At 49.5% G+C, this 19,994-nt stretch overlaps 1 protein-coding gene and 1 long non-coding RNA gene across 6 annotated transcripts in view; one reads left to right on the top strand and one right to left on the bottom strand.

Annotated features, from left to right (window-relative positions):
• Positions 1-10,689, top strand: part of PLEKHM3 (pleckstrin homology domain containing M3) — a 172,726-nt gene extending 162,037 nt beyond the window's left edge. For all 3 annotated transcript variants that reach the window (XM_014836418.3, XM_014836419.3, XM_044768299.2), the window contains exon 8: positions 6,251-10,689. In XM_014836418.3, the coding sequence (XP_014691904.1) occupies positions 6,251-6,428 (178 nt within the window). In that variant the 3' untranslated portion in view covers positions 6,429-10,689. The remainder of the gene's footprint in view (positions 1-6,250) is intronic.
• On the bottom strand, positions 3,730-19,862 carry LOC106828168 (uncharacterized). 3 transcript variants are annotated; one of them, XR_006526635.2, is made up of 4 exons: positions 19,655-19,862; positions 19,245-19,503; positions 16,672-16,733; positions 10,129-10,688 (listed from the first exon to the last, which is right to left on the bottom strand). It is a non-coding gene; the product is annotated as an uncharacterized lncRNA (long non-coding RNA). The 3 variants fall into 3 exon arrangements; XR_011503027.1 differs by lacking the exons at positions 10,129-10,688; positions 16,672-16,733 and adding an exon at positions 3,730-4,670; XR_011503026.1 differs by lacking the exon at positions 16,672-16,733.
• Positions 19,863-19,994: the final 132 nt, after the last annotated feature.

The raw sequence follows: 19,994 nt of genomic DNA, 5'->3' as shown, positions 1-19,994 counted from the left end.
ATCACTGATTTCCCATTTAAGCAAATTACAAGTTGTTTGCTTATATCCATTTACTTACACAATAACAGAAGAAAATACCAACCCTAAACCTGAAGACAACCAGGGCCCAGTAACTACTCCCTTAGCTAAGAGATTTAAATCATCATCTTGGTTTCTTGGAAAAACCAATAATAGCTACTGGCCTTATGGGGCACCTTACATAGTAGCCATACAGCAAACCGCACTCACATGCCTGATAACGTGCACTTATTTCTGCACCCCACCCTGTACGTTGTGGGCTCTGGAGGGTGGAAATCAGCCAGGGCTCTGCCCTGCTCTGCAGGCCTGTCCTTCTGCTTGTCAGAGATCCAGCCAAACTCAAGCCTGGATTTCAATCCTCGTGAAATATCTGAGGTCATTGCCTGAGCCAAAAATAAAAATGCAGCAGGAGAAGAACCCAACATGAACAGAGCAGAAGCATTTCAGTGACATCAACTTGGGGCAGGGGCCTTTAGCAGCTTCCTTTGACCTCCCTGTATGCAGCTAGAACCTGGAAGGGTGCAGACAAAGCCATTGAGCCTGTCTCTAATAGGTCTCACGTCATCGGCATTACAGAACAGGAAACTGTCTGCAGCCAGGAATTTTTGCTTCTTTGCCATAATATTTGAGAAGCAAACCTTTTCCCCTACACATATTTAGTTCTGTTTGTAGCAGACTAGTGTTCTTGGTTTTGATAGCTGTAATAAGAACATTGTATCTGTCCGATCTCTTGGCAATTGACTACTAGATTGCTGAGTTATGACTTCTCCCTCACTTGCCGTAGGTCAGTAAGCTAATTTTTAGGTCAAAGACTGTTCATAAAACGTACAGTCTCATTCCATGGTGCCTTTACTAAGACAGAATGAGATTTGTGTTGCCTCCAAATGATGGAGATGTTCCTTTGCCCCGATCCCAAGGAAGGGGCCCAGTTTGCCAGGGCACACATGGATAATTAATGGCACTGCCCCCTAGAGCATCCACAGAAGCAGAACTCGAGTTCCTCCGTCCTCATCCCACATTTTGCTGAGCATCCAGTGCTGACATGCACCTGGTTCCCTCCAACGTGGCCATCCCAATGTGAAAACACAAACACTTCCATACAGGGTGGTCAAGTGACTGCTGCCTCTAGCCAGCCCCACCCCCAAACCTCCACAACATTCAACAATTTTAGTTTTCTTCTTGGGGGGAGGGGGTGCTGGTAAGGGTTGGGAGAAGGCTTAGAGAGGAATCTTTAATGTTTAATTGAAATTTTATGAGATAGAGGGAGAGTCTGTTCCTTTTGGCCAAATTCCTGATAATCAGAGCTGTATGTACTAGTTCATATTAGCTATTTCATAGCTTGATTAATCATTGCAAATAAATACACTGTAAAGTAATGCTCTCCACTTTAAGGCTCATCTGTTTCAGTCCCAGCTTGTCAGCAGAGACTGTCCAAAGAGGGGCCAACAAGGTGCCATTCCCACTCCTTCATCCATAGACCTTGGAGCAAGAAAATTTGGAAAGAAGGGGATAAAATCCAGAGTAGCCTTTTTCCCCCTGCACAAAATCTGCAAATTGTACAGAACCTTAGAAACCGTCCAATCCAAGCTTCTCTCCTACTTAGATGGAGAGCAGGGTTCAGAGATGAAGTAACTTACCCGAGATCCCAGTGACCCTAGGGCCCATCAGGGCCAAGAACTCAGGGTTCCTCACTCTAGGTAAGCTCTCCCCTCTGCAGTAAGTGGCCACATTGCTATTTTACTGGTCTCCTTTGCATTTCAGAAGTTGCTTAAATCTAACTGCTTAGCAGTTACATAAAAGCAATTTGTTTTATGGAGCAGATGCACATGTTTTTGGTTTTGATTTCCTAGATGACCTAGATAGGACATAAAGAAGCGAAGAACAGAGAAACAGCCCAGAGGTTCTTGGCCAAAGAACAAATAAATGCACCTGAGGGCCAACCACCAAGATAGCTTTCGAGGAAGGCTGAAGAGTAGGAGTGAGCAGGCTCACTCAGCATTGCAGATGGAGTCATGGGCAGTGACTTCTTAAGTGATATTCTAAATTAACTTTAGAAACCACGGTACAGTCAATACTAGTGAGTTTCAGCTATTTTAATCAAATGATGTATTAAAAATATATATTTGTGAAAATGACATGCATAAGTACGCTACACTAGATCTTATTGGTTGGTCTAAGCCTGCAGGTGACACTTGCAAACCCAGCCTGGAGAGGGTGCTATTTAAGTGCCTCCCGGGTACCCCCTCTGTGATGCCTTCTCCAGATAGACAGGTCATTGGTTCTCAATGGGGATACTCTCCCTGTCCCCCCCACCCCCCAGGGCACATTTGGACATTTGGCAGTATCTGGAGACGTTGTTGGTTGTCATAACTTGGGGGCCGGGAAGGTTGCTACGGGCATCCTGGGTAGAGGCCAGGGATGTTGTTAAACATCCTACAGTGTACAGGACAGCCCCCACAACAGAGAACTATCTGGCCCAAAGTGTCAGTAGTGTCGAGGTTGAGATCCCTGGACTACATGAAGCAATGGATGTCTTCAGCACAGTGGACGGCTCTGGTCAGTAGCAGCCCTGTCTCCCTGCAGTTGCATTCTTGATGAGACTACAAAGGAAGGACATGCAGTCTTCATTCTTTGTGGTGTACAGCCACAAGCAGAACGCCAGGACTGCTGATTCCTGGGCCTGGGTGACTCAGAAATGAAGATGCTAGCTGTCATTTGGCTCATCGCTCAGTAACACTGCAGGGACGTTCCTCTTTCATTACCTGGTGCAGTTTCCTACACAGATGACTACATTAGTAGATTGGCCTTATATAAAAGATGTGTTCCTGAAAAGTCGTGTTTGTAAAATCATATTTTAAATACAGTCAGGAAATTCAGCAAACACTAAGGAGCCAGTGAATCTTTTTAAAGTGAAAGGTCTTTTTTTTTTTTTTTTTTTTTTTGCTGAGGAAGAGTTGCCTTGAGCTAACATCTGTGCCAGTATGTATTTATTTTGTATGTGGGTCACCATCACCGTATGATTTGATAAGCGGTGTAGGTCTCACCCAGAAACCAAACCTATGAACCCAGGCCGCCAAAGCGGAGCACACCAACCTAACCACTAGGCCATGGGCCAGCCCCAAATGAAAGGTCCTTTTTAATAAAGTCCTCTTCTCAAAGAGGAGCATACCTATCTATTGCATTTTTTTATGTAAACACTTTCTTTTTCCTGCACATTACATTTTTATTACAGAGCTCCATAACTTTTATGTAGCAAACAGTTTCTCTTCCTCTGTCTTTTCCTTTAAAGAAAAAACCAGGGGGAAAATTAACAGCAGATTCTCTGAATTTGGGAAGGTCATTGATCAGTCTGTCCATTATACAAGTTCAAAAGCTGCCTGCTGGGTTACAAATTGTTAGAAAATAGGACTTGGTTCTATTTTTAAATCATTAATTTTTTATCTCAGACTTTTTTTTTCAGTTGCTGACCTTTGGCTGGAAAGAGCAGGTGTACTCGGTCCCTCCATTACCCTCTGGTGATTGTTGCACCAGAAATATCCGATAAGACTCAACCTCTTCACTCACATGCGGGGGGTCGGGAGGGTGGTGACTGGTATCAGCAGAGATAAGGGAGTGGTCCTGAAGGAACCCAGTGGTTTTCTGCTTATCAATCACTGCCCAGGGCAACATCCCTGGGTGTATAAATCACTGACTAACTCAGCAGGGCAAAGTGGCCGGGAAGAAGGAAATTTATTTGATAAAGCCACGTGTAACGTCAGTGATAGCAGGTTACAGAGGTGTGACCCAGCGGGGACAAAGCCACTGCCACTGGGGAGGAGCCAGCCCAGAGAGAGAGACACTCGGAGCCCCGGGTCCGACCTTCGTTCCCGCTGGAAGGAGGGGCTGAGGACGGGGGTCCTGCAGATGCCCTGCCCTGTCCACCTCCCTGGCCGCTCAGCTCGGCGTCCAGAAGGCAGGCCCCAGCCCTGGGAGAGGCGGCGGCGCGCCTCGCCTGCGCGCCCCCTTCCGGCCTCTCGGGACCCCGGGAGCAGGAAAGAGGTCCCGGTGGGCGGCCGGGCACCGCGAGGAGCGCGGAGCAGCCGAGCGTCGACAGCTTGCCCAGGACCGCCCAGGGGAGGCCTGTGCTTGGAACCAGGGCTCCGAGTGCAAGCCCGCGTGCCCCCGCCCCAGGCGCGCGCGCCGCCCCGACCCGATGGCCGCGCAGGGACCCTGGCTCTGGCACAGCCCCGACTTCAGCTCCCCATGGCCTCCCGAGACGGTTCGAGTCTCTCGGAGCCTCAGCTTCCTCGTCTGTGGGGTGTTGGGGGGCGCCAGGATGCGTCCCGGTGGGCGGCGGGTGAGACGAGCTAGGCAGGGCCCGCCCCCCAGCGCCGCCGCGTGCTGAGCGCCTAAGCCACGTGTCCTCCGAGCCTCCCGGCGCCGCGGGGCGAGTGCGTGGAACCCGCTTAGCAGAGGAGGACGTGGACGCTCACAGGGGTGAAGTAGCTTGCTTGGGGTCGTCCTAGCTCAGGCTGCCAGGCGGGCGCTGAGACAGCAGACGTTTCCGGAGACTGGAAATCCCAGGCGACGTCCGGCAGGGCTGGGTCCCAGGCAGGGCTGGAGACAGCCGCCTCCTTGAGCTCTGCACAGCCTTTCTTCCCGCGAGTCCCCGCCTGCAGTGGGAGAGAAAGAGGAGCTTTCTGTACCCCGTCTGACTTAGGGCCCGCTCTTATGACCTCGTTTAACCTTGATTACTTCCTAAAGACCCTCTTTCCAAACACAGTGATACTGGGGGTTGTGGCTTCGACAGAGGAATTTGGGAGGGAAACAGTTCAGTCCACAGCGGTCATACAGCCGGAAAGTGACTTGAGGGTGGGATGAAGTCAGGCCGTGTCGCTCTGCCTGCTGTTGGAGCCACCGCTGTGCTGTGCTTGGCCCAGAGAGCTGAGCTGGGGGTGGATGCTCGGGGTGCGGTGGAGCTTGTCTTTTGGTCTGTCACCTGGTAGATGGAGCCCCCTCCCTGGTCCCGACGTCTCTCCCTCCAAGTTGCTGCCTTCTCCCCTGGATACGAGGCTGGGTGGGAAGATACTCCTTTGACCAAACTTTCCGAGTCTTGAAAGGTGCTGGGGGTAAGTCAGTGGCAGCCTAGGGAATGCTGCCCCGAAGACTATCCTATGCAAAGGACAGAAACTCAAGATACTATAGGAAAGCAAAAGAAGCACAAGGCTGAGCCCCGAGGCCTAGTTCCTTCGTAGCCATCTTTGAACCCGGTCTGGTGCTGGACACTCCATGGATGTTTGCTAGTTGAACAAAATCATGCAGGCCCAATTCCCTGGGCTCCTGGGATGAGGTAATAGTTCTTGTCACTCATGTGTAGAAGGAGGAGAACTTAATCCACTTTGGAAGCCACCCACTGGAGCAGCTACAGTTGTGCTTGTCCGTTACTCGTTATTAAAGACCTTGCAGTAAAAGCAAGCCATGTAGTCTCCTGTACAGGCTTCCACCAAGCCAGACAACAAACTCGTCACCCATCTGGAATGTCTCCTCTATAAATTCCAAGATCTGTGTGTTGTTTTAAAAATATTTCTCTTTCCTGCTCTCTCATGCTTTTCTGTTCCCACTTGGGTTATAAAGGTAGACTTTTAAAGGTGGGGAGTTATTTATCCTAATTTTTAAGAAACTGAGGAGGACAAGAGACCATAGGACATCATTCAGAACAGGAAAATGTGTCATTTTACTTTCCAAACTGTCAGTTAAAGGTGAGGAGTGACAGGGAATCCCTTAGCTCCTGTTAGCTCCAGTGGAAAGCTGCGTTTCCACTGCCGTGACCCTGGGCTCAGCCCCGGGCTCTGAGCATTTTCCGTTGGCGGGCACTTCGATCCCACTTCCTGTCACCTCACCCTGGGCTTACCGCCCACACTTCTTTCTCAATGGAGGGGAAACACGGAGCTTCTAGAGCTCCATCTGTCCACCGCCACCATGATCAGAGCTGCCGGTGACTATTGGCTCCCCTCCCCCAGAAGCCATAAGCCTCTCCTCAGCTAGCACTAATCAGAAAAAAAAGTTTTTCAAGTGAAATTCAACCTTGAGCATTTTGAAAAGGGAAGAACCCATTTCTGTGAGTCATTTCTCTTCCCAGTGGCAGGACTGGCTGCAATAAAATGTGCCCCAGCTGCACAGAGGCCATTGGACAGCAGGCTTTTGTCTTGCTCCTTCCAACCTTGCTCATCGTATCCGTGGTTGGCTTTTCCAGGTGTGAAAGCTGTGGAGCCGTTTTCCATTCTGAATGCAAAGAAAAGTCTGTGCCCTGCCCAAGGTGTGTCCGCCGAGAGCTGCAGAAGAAGCAGAAGTCTTTCTGGCGGAGGCTGAACATGGACGAGAGCCTGGAGGAGGCGTGCAACATGTTTGAGCTGTCCTGCCAGAACACCTGACTAGGCAGGCACCAAGGCCAGGGCTTGCCCTGCAGTGACCCATCCACCCCAGCATCTCCCTACTAGCCAGTTAGACCCCTTTGGGAGAAGAGTCGTGTCTCACCTTCAGCTAGGTATAGATATATATTTATATATACACACACACTGTATGTCCTGTACATGTATTCTGTAGCAGTCCTCGTCTACATGGTCCATGGAGCTGCTGTAGCTCAGAAAGTTACCAATAGCTGAATTATACTTAGCCATGAATTTCAGCTGCTTACTCCCAAGCAAAATGTGGTTTACATACAATGCTTTATAGTTTAGACTTTTTTCAGTTTTTTTTTTTTTTTTTTTTGGCTCTCGGGGCCATTTTATTAAACAGGACACAGGAGGAAACATGTCCTACAGAACAGCAGCTCTTCAGGTTATTTTTGTGTTATTTATTTTTAGCCTTCAGAGAGGATGACACCCATCATCATCTGTTTTGTAAGAAAATCTTCAAAACACAGGAATGACTCCTGGATCCTTCCCTGGCTCTCTCCCCTCGGTTTTTTCTGCAGAGGTGGGGATCTGAGCCAAGTGGCTTAGGAACCAGCAGAGCGAGCACCCTCAGACAGGAAGCACACACCTTTACTTCCCAGGAGAACTGGGTCTGGTTTGCAAGTTCATCTCAGAAGGCCTCTTCTTGAGAAAAGGAGACAACTCAGTGACCAGTAACTGCATGTCATCAGTCTGTTTGCTGGTACGAATCCCAACGCCCAGCCAAGGGTGCGATGCTGCACTGCATCCACAGGCTGTGAACGTGGCTCTCGGAAGAGCCGAGTCCCAGCGGTTTCATGGTGACATTTGTGATTGTTTAATGATCCTGGCCTGAGGAGGTTTCCCAGGATAGCCATTCAATACATGGGTTTGTAGACTGGTGGGCAGGGTATGCAGTGCCTGCATTCCAACAGGCAGTCTTCAATTTCTTTTCACAGAAACCTGTGTAGGCAGTTCCTACCTATTCATTTTAAATGCGTTATTTCTCATTGTTCTTCACTGCCCTTTCATTTTGACCTTTAATTTGTCATTTTAGCCACTTCTACTTTCCTGTTTTTTTGTTTAAAAAGTCAGAGTAACATGGAACTTCAAAATACCAACTTTAGACTATTAAGAAAATACCAAACTTACAAATATAATTAATTAAATCTAATATTGTTTAAATACATATACACATGTAATTTCCATGTTAAGGTAAAACAAAAAGTGCTAAAATAATAGGATGGGGATAAGAAATAGAATGAATGGCCTCGCCCTCAGCAGGCAGTGTTGTCCCGTGCAGCACCCTTTTAAGAGCCAGCTAGTAGCCGCTGTGGCGGAAAGAGCAGGTGAGGTAGGGCCCGGATCATAGCTCGCAGTCCCTCCACCTTATCCCTTCCGAGAACAAATGAGCTATGCTGCAGCAGTTCCCAGTGGACTGCATGAGAAGACTTTGTGTCTCTGCTGCACAGACGCCCTCAACACCTTCCTGGTTTGGTAGTTTCACTGCTCCTAGGACCTGGGGAATCAGGGGCTCCCGAAGGTCATGGGGCATTTAACCCACTGCTCCTGGCACCCCATACCATGCTCCCCAGATCCCAACTCATGTGACTTTAGAATGACTTCTGTGCAGACAGTTAGGTGTAAGCATTTCACCTGTCAACCCATGCCGGTCCCTTTGGCCCAGACCACACATTTCAACTGAATAGCATGGCACCACGGACTCATTGATTTTCTGATTCGATAGGAGCTGTAACCAAGGCTAGACAGGCCTATTCATGAGACGCCTTATGGTGCCTTTACTCTTGGAAACACAGGCTGACCTTCCCCACTCTGGTCACAGAGAACGTCGCACACTAAAGCAAAGGGGCGTAGTCTCAAACAAGCCCTGGGCACACAGGCAACAGATCTGGCCGTCTCCACGTCCCTCCTCCCCTTCATCAGGTACGGTATTTATATTTTCCAGCCTCGGAGAAGAGAGAACAGGATCTTTCACAAGAGAATTACAGACCTGCTTATTATAAAACAGATGTGCTCTGATGGCACAGTGCCTTTTCCCCGCCCCCAGTTCCCTGTCACCGCAGCTCGCTCTGCCTCCTGCAATTAACGTGCCGTGATTCCCCCGCCAGCCCCACCCCAGCACACCACGCTGGAGATGACGCGCAGGGCCATCTCCTCCCCTTCCACCATGTTTCGTTTGTGTACAGAACCTCCTGCCCCACTCACAATCACCCAGGGTCAGACCTGCCGAGAGTCAGGATGAAATTACGGACCCTGTTCCAAAGGACCTTGTTTCCACCAGGGCCCAGGTGGAGGCTCTGCCACATATGAGCAGTCCTTTCTGCCCAGAACCAGTCCCAGCTGCTCTGTGTTCTCTCCTCTTGTCCATCCCTGACGGCCTGGCCAGTGCTGGCCACAGGCCTGCACAACACTCACCACCACCACCAAAAGCTGATAGAACAGAGCAAAGCCGGCATAGGAGGTGGGTCTGCCATGAAAATTCAAAATTGCTATTTTCAGCCCAGAACGCCTTAGAGCACCTGAACGCTATTACTGTTTTCAACTCTAACAAACTATGGGTGCACTGTTAGGTCATTGTTCCACTGCTTAGAAACTGGAAACAAAAGCAAATCTGTAGATTACCACCTCCTTAAGACCAGGCTAATACCTGCTTTCCCTCATGTTCCGTTTTTCATCCCATGTTAAATATCTTGCACATAAAGCACATGAGAAAATGGTCAATTAATCTCCTGGAGCTGGCAGCCGACTCTGAGGAACCTCTTTTCACTTGAAAGGCCCATTCCCTGGTGTATCACTTGAGGAAGTCCCTCCTAACAGTGCCAGAAACTCGTGTATGAGACAGTCCAACCCTCGGCGAGGAAGCCAGCTCCTAAAATAGGCCCCAGTCTGCACCGCGGCAGGAAGGCCACAGGCGCTGAGAAAGCAGTCGACTGGAATGGCAGCCGCGTTCTTCCCAGGCCTGCTTTTTCCCAAAGTTGAAAGCCTCTTTCTGTGAAAACAGTGTAAAAATCTCGTCTCTCCTGGCCTCCCTGCATTCCCAGGGGCTGTAGCAGAGTCGTTTTCACGTCGGCAAGCTAAAGGCCAATCTCTCCAGCAGCTTTAATATTTGATTAGCTGAGAGGGTAATTGCTTTTTGACTCTCCTAGACGAGGCCTCCAACAGAAAGGGAATGTCGCTAGTGCTTGGGACTTGTGGTTTCCAGCCCGCTCAGTGGCATCCTTCAGACTGCAGCAGAGGGCCTGAGCCGTGGCGTCCTTCCTGCCACAGTGAGAGCTGAGCTGCCCTAAGGCACTAGCTGCCCAGGCAGCCTTTGTGAAGCGAAGCTGGAGTGAGTCCCCCTGGGTGGGGTCTGGCCTATTTTTGTGTTTGCATATGGACACACTGGACAGTACACTGGATAGTTTCTTCCATGCCTCCTCAAAAAGGCTTGGCTTCCAAACCTGTGGGCTTGTTTTCTACCCACCGGCCTGAAGAGGCCATGTGTAAATTACTGATCAGGGTGCCACATCTTCAAAGAGAGGCATTATCTGAGCAGCAGAGATGTATTCTGCTCCTGGTTCAGGGCAAAGCCATGCTGCTGTTTGTGTGTTTGGGCAGAATTATTCATTGGCACTGATCTGCCGCGCTTTGTTGAAATAACTGGATTCTGAAATAAGTCTTCAGCTCCTGACTCGAATGCTGCCTGGAGCAACACAAAGCTTATTTTATTTTATTTTTTACTTCTCCCAGTAAAGAGAGGTGCATGCAGTTTCCCCTTATTTCTTGAGTTTTCTGTCTCACTTCTTTTCTTACTCCAAGATAACATGAAAAAGTACAGAATTTGGGGCAAGACTGAAGGAAACGAGCACCTCACTCCTTGGCAGGCAAGGAGTCAGTGGGAACTCTGTCTGTTCTCCTCTCCTTGGCCCTTGTTAACCACCCTGAGTCCAGGAGAACTGGCTACTTGAGGCTGAGCACAGTGCCGGCTGAGGACCCTGCTGCATGGATCTGAAGACAGTGTTGCTTCCCAGCACATGGGACACATGTCGATGGTCAAGTCCAAACACCCTAGTCCTTGTTAAACTCCAGGTAAAAGTCACAGGAACCTAAGCATAGCCATCTCTGTCAGGAGGCTCCTTCAAGATGAGTTCCAAGTGATCATGCTATATGGCACTTTCCTCGTAGAGGGGCCTCTGATGTGGCGGAGGGCTCTGGCAAACTCTGTTGAGGAGACACCTGCTGTCTTGCTTTGGTTCCTTCCTGTGGAAAGAAGTCTTGTTAGAAAGGTCTGGAGTGAAGCCAGTTGTTACCCAGGTAGAAGATTCAGGCACCCACAGTGACCCAGCACAGTGAAGATCCCCTCCTACTGGCCGTAGAGCTGCAGACCAGCCTCTGTCCCTTCCCCTTGACCTTCCTTGCCCTAGTCCTGAGCCCTGGCCCAGATTCAGGCCTCGTGGATGGTTAACCGGCTAGTGGACAACTGAGCCTGAGGCTTCTTTGTGTTGGCGCCCCATTTGTTATTTCCCCGTAGGAGTGCCTTACAGTGCTGCCTAGCGCTTCTCGTCCAGTCTGCTGACCCACTTGGAGCCTGCAGGGCCCTTCACCTAAATGCGGGTCACTTTGCTTCTTCCCTGCTGGCTGCTCCTGATACAGATGTACTGGAGCCTGCACGCTCCATGTGCATGTCAGACCTTCACCTTTGCTTAACCTGGTGCCTTAACCTCAGTAGTCAGAGAGTCCCTGTGGAGACACTCATTCAGGTAGAAACATTGGCTTCTCAGCTCCAGTACACTTTTACCAGGAAATACAAAAGATGGAATGTTTTAGCTTTGGTTATGCTGTTTTTCAATCACTCTTTTCGTTGTTTGCATGTTTGCTTTCATTAACCAAACTCAGGAATGTCATTATGTCACCAAGGCCAATGGGTAGAGAAACTACACCAGTTAACCAGATCTGAATCCGTAAAGTCAGTGGACTTAGCCTTTCTCAGGTTAAAAAATTACACAAACACAAGGATCTTCTTTTCTTTTGCTGTATAAATGTTTTCTGTTTATTTTTACACCTGTTTTCCAAGTGGGAAATGGGAAGCCTCTTCGATAAATTGTGATAAAAATGTTTCTGTGTGGTATGGGCAGTCCACTGAGCTTCCACTGCTGGAGGCCTAGGCTTGAGTGTGTTCAGCTGTGTTCAGCTGTCAGAATCTTGTCGTAAATAGCCAGTAGCCTACCATAGAAGATTTAAGAAAAAACACCTGTCTTTAAGGAATAGCAAAAGAAGGGAAATGCTTAGGTTGCAAATGAAAGTGTTGAACATGGCGATGCGGAAGACTGCTTGTTCTTGTTCTTGTTCTTTTGCTCCTGCATCAGATCAGTGTCATTTTCCCTTATTTCTGCTCATGCAGTACAGAATTGACTAAAATTTGGGGTTTGGGCTATTATACCACTCTGTGTTGAGCTATTTGTAATAGCTAATGTGCTAACTTATATTGTGTTGTTTCTGTTTTCTAGATTTTATTGCCTTTTGGTTTGGCATAACTTATCCATATTTTTGTTTACATCATTTTTTAAATATCAATAACAGTAATAATATAAAATGAAGTTGTATTGTTGACAAGACCCCAAGTTTTTATGGTCATCTGTCATGTAATTTAAGAGCACCAGTTCCTAATGTATAAAGTTCTCTCTCCTTCAATAAACAATATAGAAAGTACTGTCTCTTCTCATAATGGCTTCATTACAATGCTGGTTTGCAGGGCTGGTGAAAGCCCACCATGAGCCCTCCATGTCAATTCAAAGTCAAGATTTGCACTTTAGTGAGAGTGAGCTGCTAGGACTTTAAAGTCTCTCTTAATATTAATCTTACAGGTAGACTTTTTTTCTAAATTCATCAGCCTACAATATTCTCATCTGCCTTTCCTATGTTTGTGAAAAATATAGTGTAACTTTTTTAAAGATGCAGGTGTAGTGTTATAGGCCTTATTTGCCAAATCAGGGCATGATTTCCTTCAGTTCTGAGACACACCTGCGAAAGCTCGTGTGTGGCACATCCTCCCTAAAGCTCTTCCCCAACGTTTTTGCCCTGATTTCATCTCCCCACTGTGCTCTCCAAATTAGATGGACGAGTGGCAGGCAGTAGGCCACTAGGCAAGGGTGCTAGTCGTTCCTGAAGACCACATTTTGGGAATAAAGAGTGAAAAGTAAAAAGTAGGTGTTTCTGTGAGAGGGAGCAGCCTTCTGGGAGTTGCAACGTGCTTGGAAATATCTGCACTGCCGCCCTTGGCTGCCCTTGCTCTTCCATCAACACAGCGTGAGGTGCAGCAGCTGTCCACTTGGAACCTTTCAAAGCACCATTCACATTCACTTTCTCAAAGAAAGACACTGAAGAGACTAGAAAATGTGCTTCTGGTTAAGCATTTACCAAAGGTGACCCCTGAGCCACACTCCCTAAGACACACCCAAACAAGTTCATGCTCAGCCTCTCCTCCTCCACCCTCCGGAAACCAGTTGGGGCTCACACCCATTCTATTCAAGGAACAACTGGACTTCATCCTCACAAGAAACCTGCCATAATCCACTACGAAAAGAAACCAGTTAATGTTTCACTGGATCAAACTGGACCCACAATGTGGTCAGAGCCCAGATTCATCTGACTCACAGGACAAACTGGAGTGGCTGGGTAAGTCCAGAAGTTTGGCATTATCAAGGAGAAGATATGCAAAGATGTTTCCAGACAGGTGGAAAGAGACAGCATTTTGTTCATCTCTCCCCACCCTCAGGAGATGGTGACTTGAATCTCCCTGGACTGTTCCCCTGTCCTGTCCTTTGTCGATGACTTTAATCAGTGGTTCTCACATTAAAACACAAAAACAAAAGCAAAATATCAGGACTCTGTCATGGACAACAGAACCAGGATCACTCTGGATGGGGCCTGAGTGTTTGTATTTCTTAAGCCTCCCTGGGTGATTCCCATGCATCCTGAGAGTTAAGAACCACTGGATCAAATGAAGCAAGTTGCCCTGAAATAAACGTTTGCTTGGCACACGGTGGTCCACAGCAGGAAGGATGTCAAAAGGAGGCAGAGGGGGCTGAACGGCTTTAGTCGCCCTCCCACTAACAGCTGCTGTCTGCCCTTTTCCCACAGACACAGACAGCACTTTGGAACTTGTGCTCGTGGCCTGCAGTCATCTTCGTAAACCTGATCTCTGCACACCTCTTACTGTCACCCAGGTGTGGTTAGCTTCTGCTTATCCAGGACATGCCATTGCCAGGCAGCCTGGAGAATGGAAGTGGCCCAGTCATGGCCACAGGTGACTAAGCTGGCCGACAAAGGGAGCCTTGTCCTCTCCCTTTCATTTGTTCTTTCCTTCTGGTTATGCCGCAGTTGTCCGCAAATGCATGCATGTGAGCATCCACTCCCAGTTCAGGCTCACCCGATGAACATGCACTTCATCACTCTGGACGGTGGTGTTTAAAATGGAAAATCAGAAGTGCTTCTTGCCCAGAAAGGCCTAGGAAATTTGGGAAATCTTGAGCTGTATTCAGATTTGCCTTGCTCAGTAGAAGAACTGGACTTTAAAATGAACCCGTCATTCTAAATCCAGGCGTCTGTTGAAGTGATGATTTTCAACCTCCACTGCCAGTTACAGGTGAATGGAAACTTAGAAGGACAGCACTTCTTACCTCCCTTTATGAAGTGAGTAATTTAAATGATGACAGCTGTTCCTCACTGATGGAGTGCTTTTCCAAAGGGTTTGAAGTCTCTTATAAAAAATATGATCTTCATGTCCACAGTGCTTGCCATGTGGGGAACACCCACAGCAGCAATGACTATTCAGAGCCACCGTGGGAAGCTGATAGTGCCGAGGAGCAGGAATGCAACTAGAAACTTGAACTTGAGTCTGCGGGGCCTCACCTAGGACTTGTTCTAAAGCAGCATCATTAGAAACTACATTCCTGACTGGGGAAAAAAATGTTTTAAATTTATTTTTATTAGTGTATTAAATTCTGATTGGAGCAGAGGATTGTCCCCCACCCTCTGCCCCGATGGTACATAATACCCAGGAAGCCCAAGGCAAAACACACCCAGCAGAAAGATATAATTTATTCTGCTGTTTACATCTCTTCCTTCGTAGCTTGGGCAGAAAAATCCAGTAGGAAGAACAAATTGTTCCCATAGCTGAACATACAGGAATTCCAACTCATGTGCACTGACTCCCAGTTTACCTGGACAATGGGGAAATTCATTACTCCTCCACCTTTATTTAATATTCTTCCATTCAGGGCTATGGGCTTTAAGCAAATCGGCTAGAGTTCATGAGTTTATACAATATTTCGGATCCTGCCATACAATCTCAGGCAGCTGTTGGTCTGGGGGAAATTCCGCCGGCTTTTGTCCAGACGAACCCAGACAGACTCAGGAGAATCACTTTCAGTGACTTCTGTGTTCTCCCCACAGGGTCTGCTGTTCTGAAGCTGAAGAGCTGCTATTAGCGCAGTAATTTTTTCAAATAAGCATTGAGCTAAATTATCTCAGATGTATAAAGGAAGATCTCCCACTGTGTTATGGAAAATTGCTTCCCAAATTACAAGACTATACAAAGCACATATTAATTTTGGGCCCAAGGACATCCAAATTGCCTTAGCTTCAGCACTGTATCGTGATGACACACTTTTGATAATGTCAGGTTCTGAGAATACCACAAGGCGCGCATCCTTATGAAAACACACCAAGATCCTTTTTCACCAGGATCGGCGCTCACATACCCACGCCTAGCTAGAGGTGTTTTACTCTGAGATTCTTGCCTTTTGCATAGGAAATAAATTCCAATTGCACATGCAGGGAAGGGAATTTGAATTCTAAACTGGGTCAGCCTCCCCAAATGGCTTTCTCGCTGCTGTCCGGAGTTAGGCAACTGAGGAAGCAGCGTCAGCAGCCCCAGTGCCCAGAGGAGCTGCCTGATGACAGATGTCTCAGGAAGCAGCTCCCGCTTGCGCACGTCCATTCCACGCTGAGCTGAGGGGAGCAGAGCCGGGCACTGGCTGGCTGGCTGGCTGGCCTCGCGCAGAGCAGCACTTAAGGTTGAGCGTGTGTCAGCACGTACAACAGACGGCGAGTCCTGGGAACTAGCCCTGCCCAACCGTCCCCAGATCAGTGCCTCTGGCACCCAGTCAGCTCATACACAGGCCACACAGCGTGTCTCTAATAAGGACTTGCAAAAATCAAAATAAACATTTTCAAAAATAAGAATTATTAGATTTTGCCTGGTTTGTTTCATCTACTCTTGTTTTCATTTTTTACTTTTTTGAGGAAATATCACAAAGCAAATCCAAGACTTTATGCTCACGTGCCTTAGTACACATCTAAAAAAGATGTTTATTTTTTCCACATAGTCACAAAGCAATTACACACCTATGAAATTGACAATAATTCCTTATCGTCTGATGCTTAGTTCCAAATCAAATTCATCTTATTGCCCCAAAAATATTTTTGGTTAGTTTGTTCAAACAGCAAACTTTTTACAAAATAAAAATAAGAACACGCGTGCGCCTCCCGAAGGCCTGATAAATCGTGATGGGTTGTGGCTCCCCAGCTTCCCTCTCGCCTCCTCTAAGGTGCAGGGTCCCGCTTTCCCTTCAGAGGAAGGAAGTCCTGGTGGCCTGTCGCCGAAGTCCCCTTCCTTTTGGGGCCCCCAGCCCAAGCCAGGCCAGCAGGGATGTGATCCTTGAGGGGAGCTGAGCACACACACTGGACTGCAGCCTCAAAGGGATTGGCTGTTAGCTCCCACTCCTTCGAAACTACGTTGAACTCTGTTCTTCTGAAGACCTGTTTCTTTTTATTCCTTAAATTCTATCAACTGTGCAACAAATGGCTTCTCTCAGGTTAACCAGAGCTGGTGTCTGACACAACGCCTTTCCCACACAATTTCTCCCCATGCATTTGCAATGTCATCCTGACCTTTGCACCTAACAGACACTGCAGCATGAACAACAGGAGTGGGCCCTGCCAGGGTGCCCGTGCCCGACCTCCGTGCTCAGAGAGCTGTGCCAAGGTAGGAGGAAGACTTGTTTAATTGAGAAGAGGTGCTTCTTCAGGAGCTTGCTGTATCGCCAGCATGAGGGCAGTGACACTCAGAAGGGGCTGGACAACCGACTAATGGAAACAACCTGCTCGAGAAGCAGGGTTGGTTCCTACAGAACTGAGCAGAGAGAGGAGCCTTCATCGGCAGGGCCCACGATGCACTCACCAAAAAGATGTCAAGCATTCACACACTCTTGATTCAGTTCTTCCGCTGGAAGAGTATTTCACCTTAAAGTATAAGATATTCATGACATAAAAGGCACAAAAATCTGTGAGAGAGGGCAGAGGATGGGTAGGAGGGTCCCCGCTGTCTAGGGGTCAGTGGGAGGAGGAGGGAGATGGGAGGTGGTCAGCAGCCCAGGAGCGCCCCAGGAAGCTCGAGGCAACCAACCCTGAAGCCAAGGCCGCTCTCTGGGTCGGTTGGTTGCCTGTTTAAACTGGGATAGTGATCTTAGGAGCAGAAAAAGCTTCCTGCACGTAAGAGCTTGGCTGACAGAAAAAGTCCACAACCTGCGGGCTGGATGGAGCGCCGGGCTCTGCAGCAGTCTTCCGGGCTGCCAAAGGGCGAGGGCCTCGAAGGGCACGGCCCCTCAGCCATCCTGCTGGTTTCCTCCGAGCCTCCCTTCACTGCCTCTCCCACTTTCCCATCAGTTTGCAGAAATACAGATGCTGCTGTGGGGGTGGGCTCAACTCAACCCCCTGCCAAGTGCTGTCCTGGAGGGGTTCACCCTGGCCTCCCTCCACCCCCACCAGGACTATGGAGTTGCCTGCAGTGAAGTCTGTATTTTTTTCCCAAAGTAATTATTTTCTCCTGTATGTTTATCATTAATTTAGAAAGCCCAGCACAAAACCCAGTGCTGCGCCCCCTCTGTGGGTCTGTCCCCCGCCATCAGGAGCCTGGGCCTCCCGTCCTCCTCTGCCTCTCCTTTTATTTCAGTGGCCTGCTGATTGGAAAAGAGCGGCCGCCTCCCCCCACACACACACACAATTGTCGCCGCCAATTAGTGCATTGTTAGGACACACAATGGCGTTACTGTAGCCAGTGGGACGGGAGGCCTTTGTGCTTCTCCAGCCGGCCGTGGGGGCAGTCAAGTTTCATTTAGAGACTTAAAACACAACGCCAGGAGAAAAACGCTATCAGAAAAGCCAAAAGAAAAAGGAGAAAGAAAAAAGCACAAAAAAAAGGGAAAAAGGAGAAAGCGAAGATGAGGATGTAAGAAAAGAAGGCGAATGTTGAAAAGAAGAGGGAAAAAAACCTGCTATTGAGGAGTTCACCCGAACCCCTGAAAGGCCCCGGCGGCTGCTCCACTACGATGCCCTCAGAACACGAGGGACCGGGGCTGCACAGTCATCCGTCCACGGTGCAGGCACACTCAGCCGCCACAGGATTCCCCCACTGCTCCATTTTCCAGGCTTCACAAAGGAGAGGCAGGGGCTGGGGGAACCGGCCTGCGGCCAGCCTCCCAGCCCCCGGCAGTCTGGGGGGTCATCTTTCCCTCTGACAGGAAAATTGGATTTTATTCTCGAAAGCTTGTGACTCATTTACACAGGGTATGTTTCTGTAAGGATGAGACACACGGATTCGTTCAGAGTCACTGTGTTGTTTCAAGTGCCCTTCGAGGCCCTCGCCCTTTGGCAGCCCGGAAGACTGCTGCAGAGCCCGGCGCTCCATCCAGCCCGCAGGTTGTGGACTTTTTCTGTCAGCCAAGCTCTTACGTGCAGGAAGCTTTTTCTGCTCCTAAGATCACTATCCCAGTTTAAACAGGCAACCAACCGACCCAGAGAGCGGCCTTGGCTTCAGGGTTGGTTGCCTCGAGCTTCCTGGGGCGCTCCTGGGCTGCTGACCACCTCCCATCTCCCTCCTCCTCCCACTGACCCCCAGACAGCGAGGCTCTCCAGCCCTGCCTCCGCCCTCTCCTCCTCCACCTGCCTCGCCACGCCCTCCGGCTTCCAGAAAGTGCAGACTCTCCAAGCCAGCCTTGCGACTGCAGGAGGACATGCATGTTTTCAAACAGTTCTTGGAACAATGGAGCCCAACGCAGCCGATTCTAACTGTACCTACTTAGCTGCCACGTGTGTTTGTTTCCCTTCAAAAGCGTTAAATATGCCCCCGCATTCCCTCCTCTCTGGGATGGACCAGACTCCTCTTTTTATGTTGTTTCTTTTTTTTTTTTACAGATAAGCTAATGGAGACATCCACTCCATGCCAGGTTTAAATAAAATCACCCCATCCTAGAAACAAGACGGGTTTCACCCAGGTGTCTCACTGTTTCATCTCCTCTTTTCTGTTTCTCCACCTGTGAGGTGGAAGCAAAAGAACCGAGGCTGTTCCCAGGCATCTGCTCGAGCTGGGAGGGGCTTTGGGGAGGCACCCAGGAGCTGGGGACCGGGTCCCATCCTCATCCTACCCACACCTGCTAGTGGGCAGGGGGCTGTAGACTCAGGCAGCTGCGGTGCTCATGTGTAAAGGGGGTCACAGTGCCCCCAAGGCACTGTGATGAGGATCAGAAGAGGGGCCCTATGAAGGGGGAGGGGTCCTGGCACCCCACCCTGGCACTAGATGCACCTGCTGTCTTCCTGGCAGCAGGAGGGCTGGGGGTGGGGTCTGCGCAGTTCCTCTCCCTGCTATGTGAAACAGTTCCCTGCCTCAGGGATGCCTCAGCACTCACTGGCTCCCTCACCCCCAAAAAAGGGCCCGTCTTGATTCAGTCAGGACATGAAAAGTGGTGTCACCAATACCCAAGTCAGGAAATGCAAATCCAAGGAGAGTCCTGGAACAGTGATGACAGCTTCCTCTCGAGGCTGGGGCCCTAGGCAGGGGGCGATTTGGCTCCCCCGATGTGGGTTAGTGAAACATCGGCCTCGTGTGGCACACCGGGTGCGGTGGGTCCTGAGAGGGTTCTGGGAAGAAGATATGGGGTCTGCGTCGGCACCTCCTGCCCTCCCTCTGCCTCAGCCATGCTGTGGGAGGGGTGGGGGGACGTGCAGGCTCCAGAACCTGCAAAGAAAGAGCCTAAGAGACCTCGGAGGGGGCCAGCCCAGCGTGGCCCCAGCACAGGAGATGTCCCGGCTGAAGCCCGTGAGCCCAGGAGCTCTCGTCCCTCCCACACCCCACACACCCTCCAGGCCACGTCTGTGATCAAGCTCACCACTGAAGGATCCTTCAGGTCCCGGCGCCTCTGTCCCGCTGTCACTCTCCCATCCTCGTCCTCTCTCTTCAGGCCATTTCACTCTCTTCCTGACCAGCCTTCCTGTCCTGACTTCAGTGCGGCCCCAGCATGGTCTTTGTCAAAAACAAGCCTGGCCTCGCTTCACCCCAGCTCAGAAATCTCTCCTGGCCTCGGTCGACTTTGGGACAGAGCCCAAGTCCAAGCATGACCAGGAAAGCCCTGGGCGATGAGGTCGTCCTTCCGGTCTAACTTGGGCTCCAGCCCCAGGCTGGCCTCGTGGCCGTGGCCCCGCACTCCACAGGGCCCCAGGCTTGATTTC

The sequence above is a fragment of the Equus asinus genome, chromosome 4 (assembly GCF_041296235.1).
Source record: "Equus asinus isolate D_3611 breed Donkey chromosome 4, EquAss-T2T_v2, whole genome shotgun sequence".
NCBI classification, from domain to species: Eukaryota; Metazoa; Chordata; class Mammalia; order Perissodactyla; family Equidae; genus Equus; species Equus asinus.
This window is presented reverse-complemented; position numbering and strand designations above follow the sequence as displayed.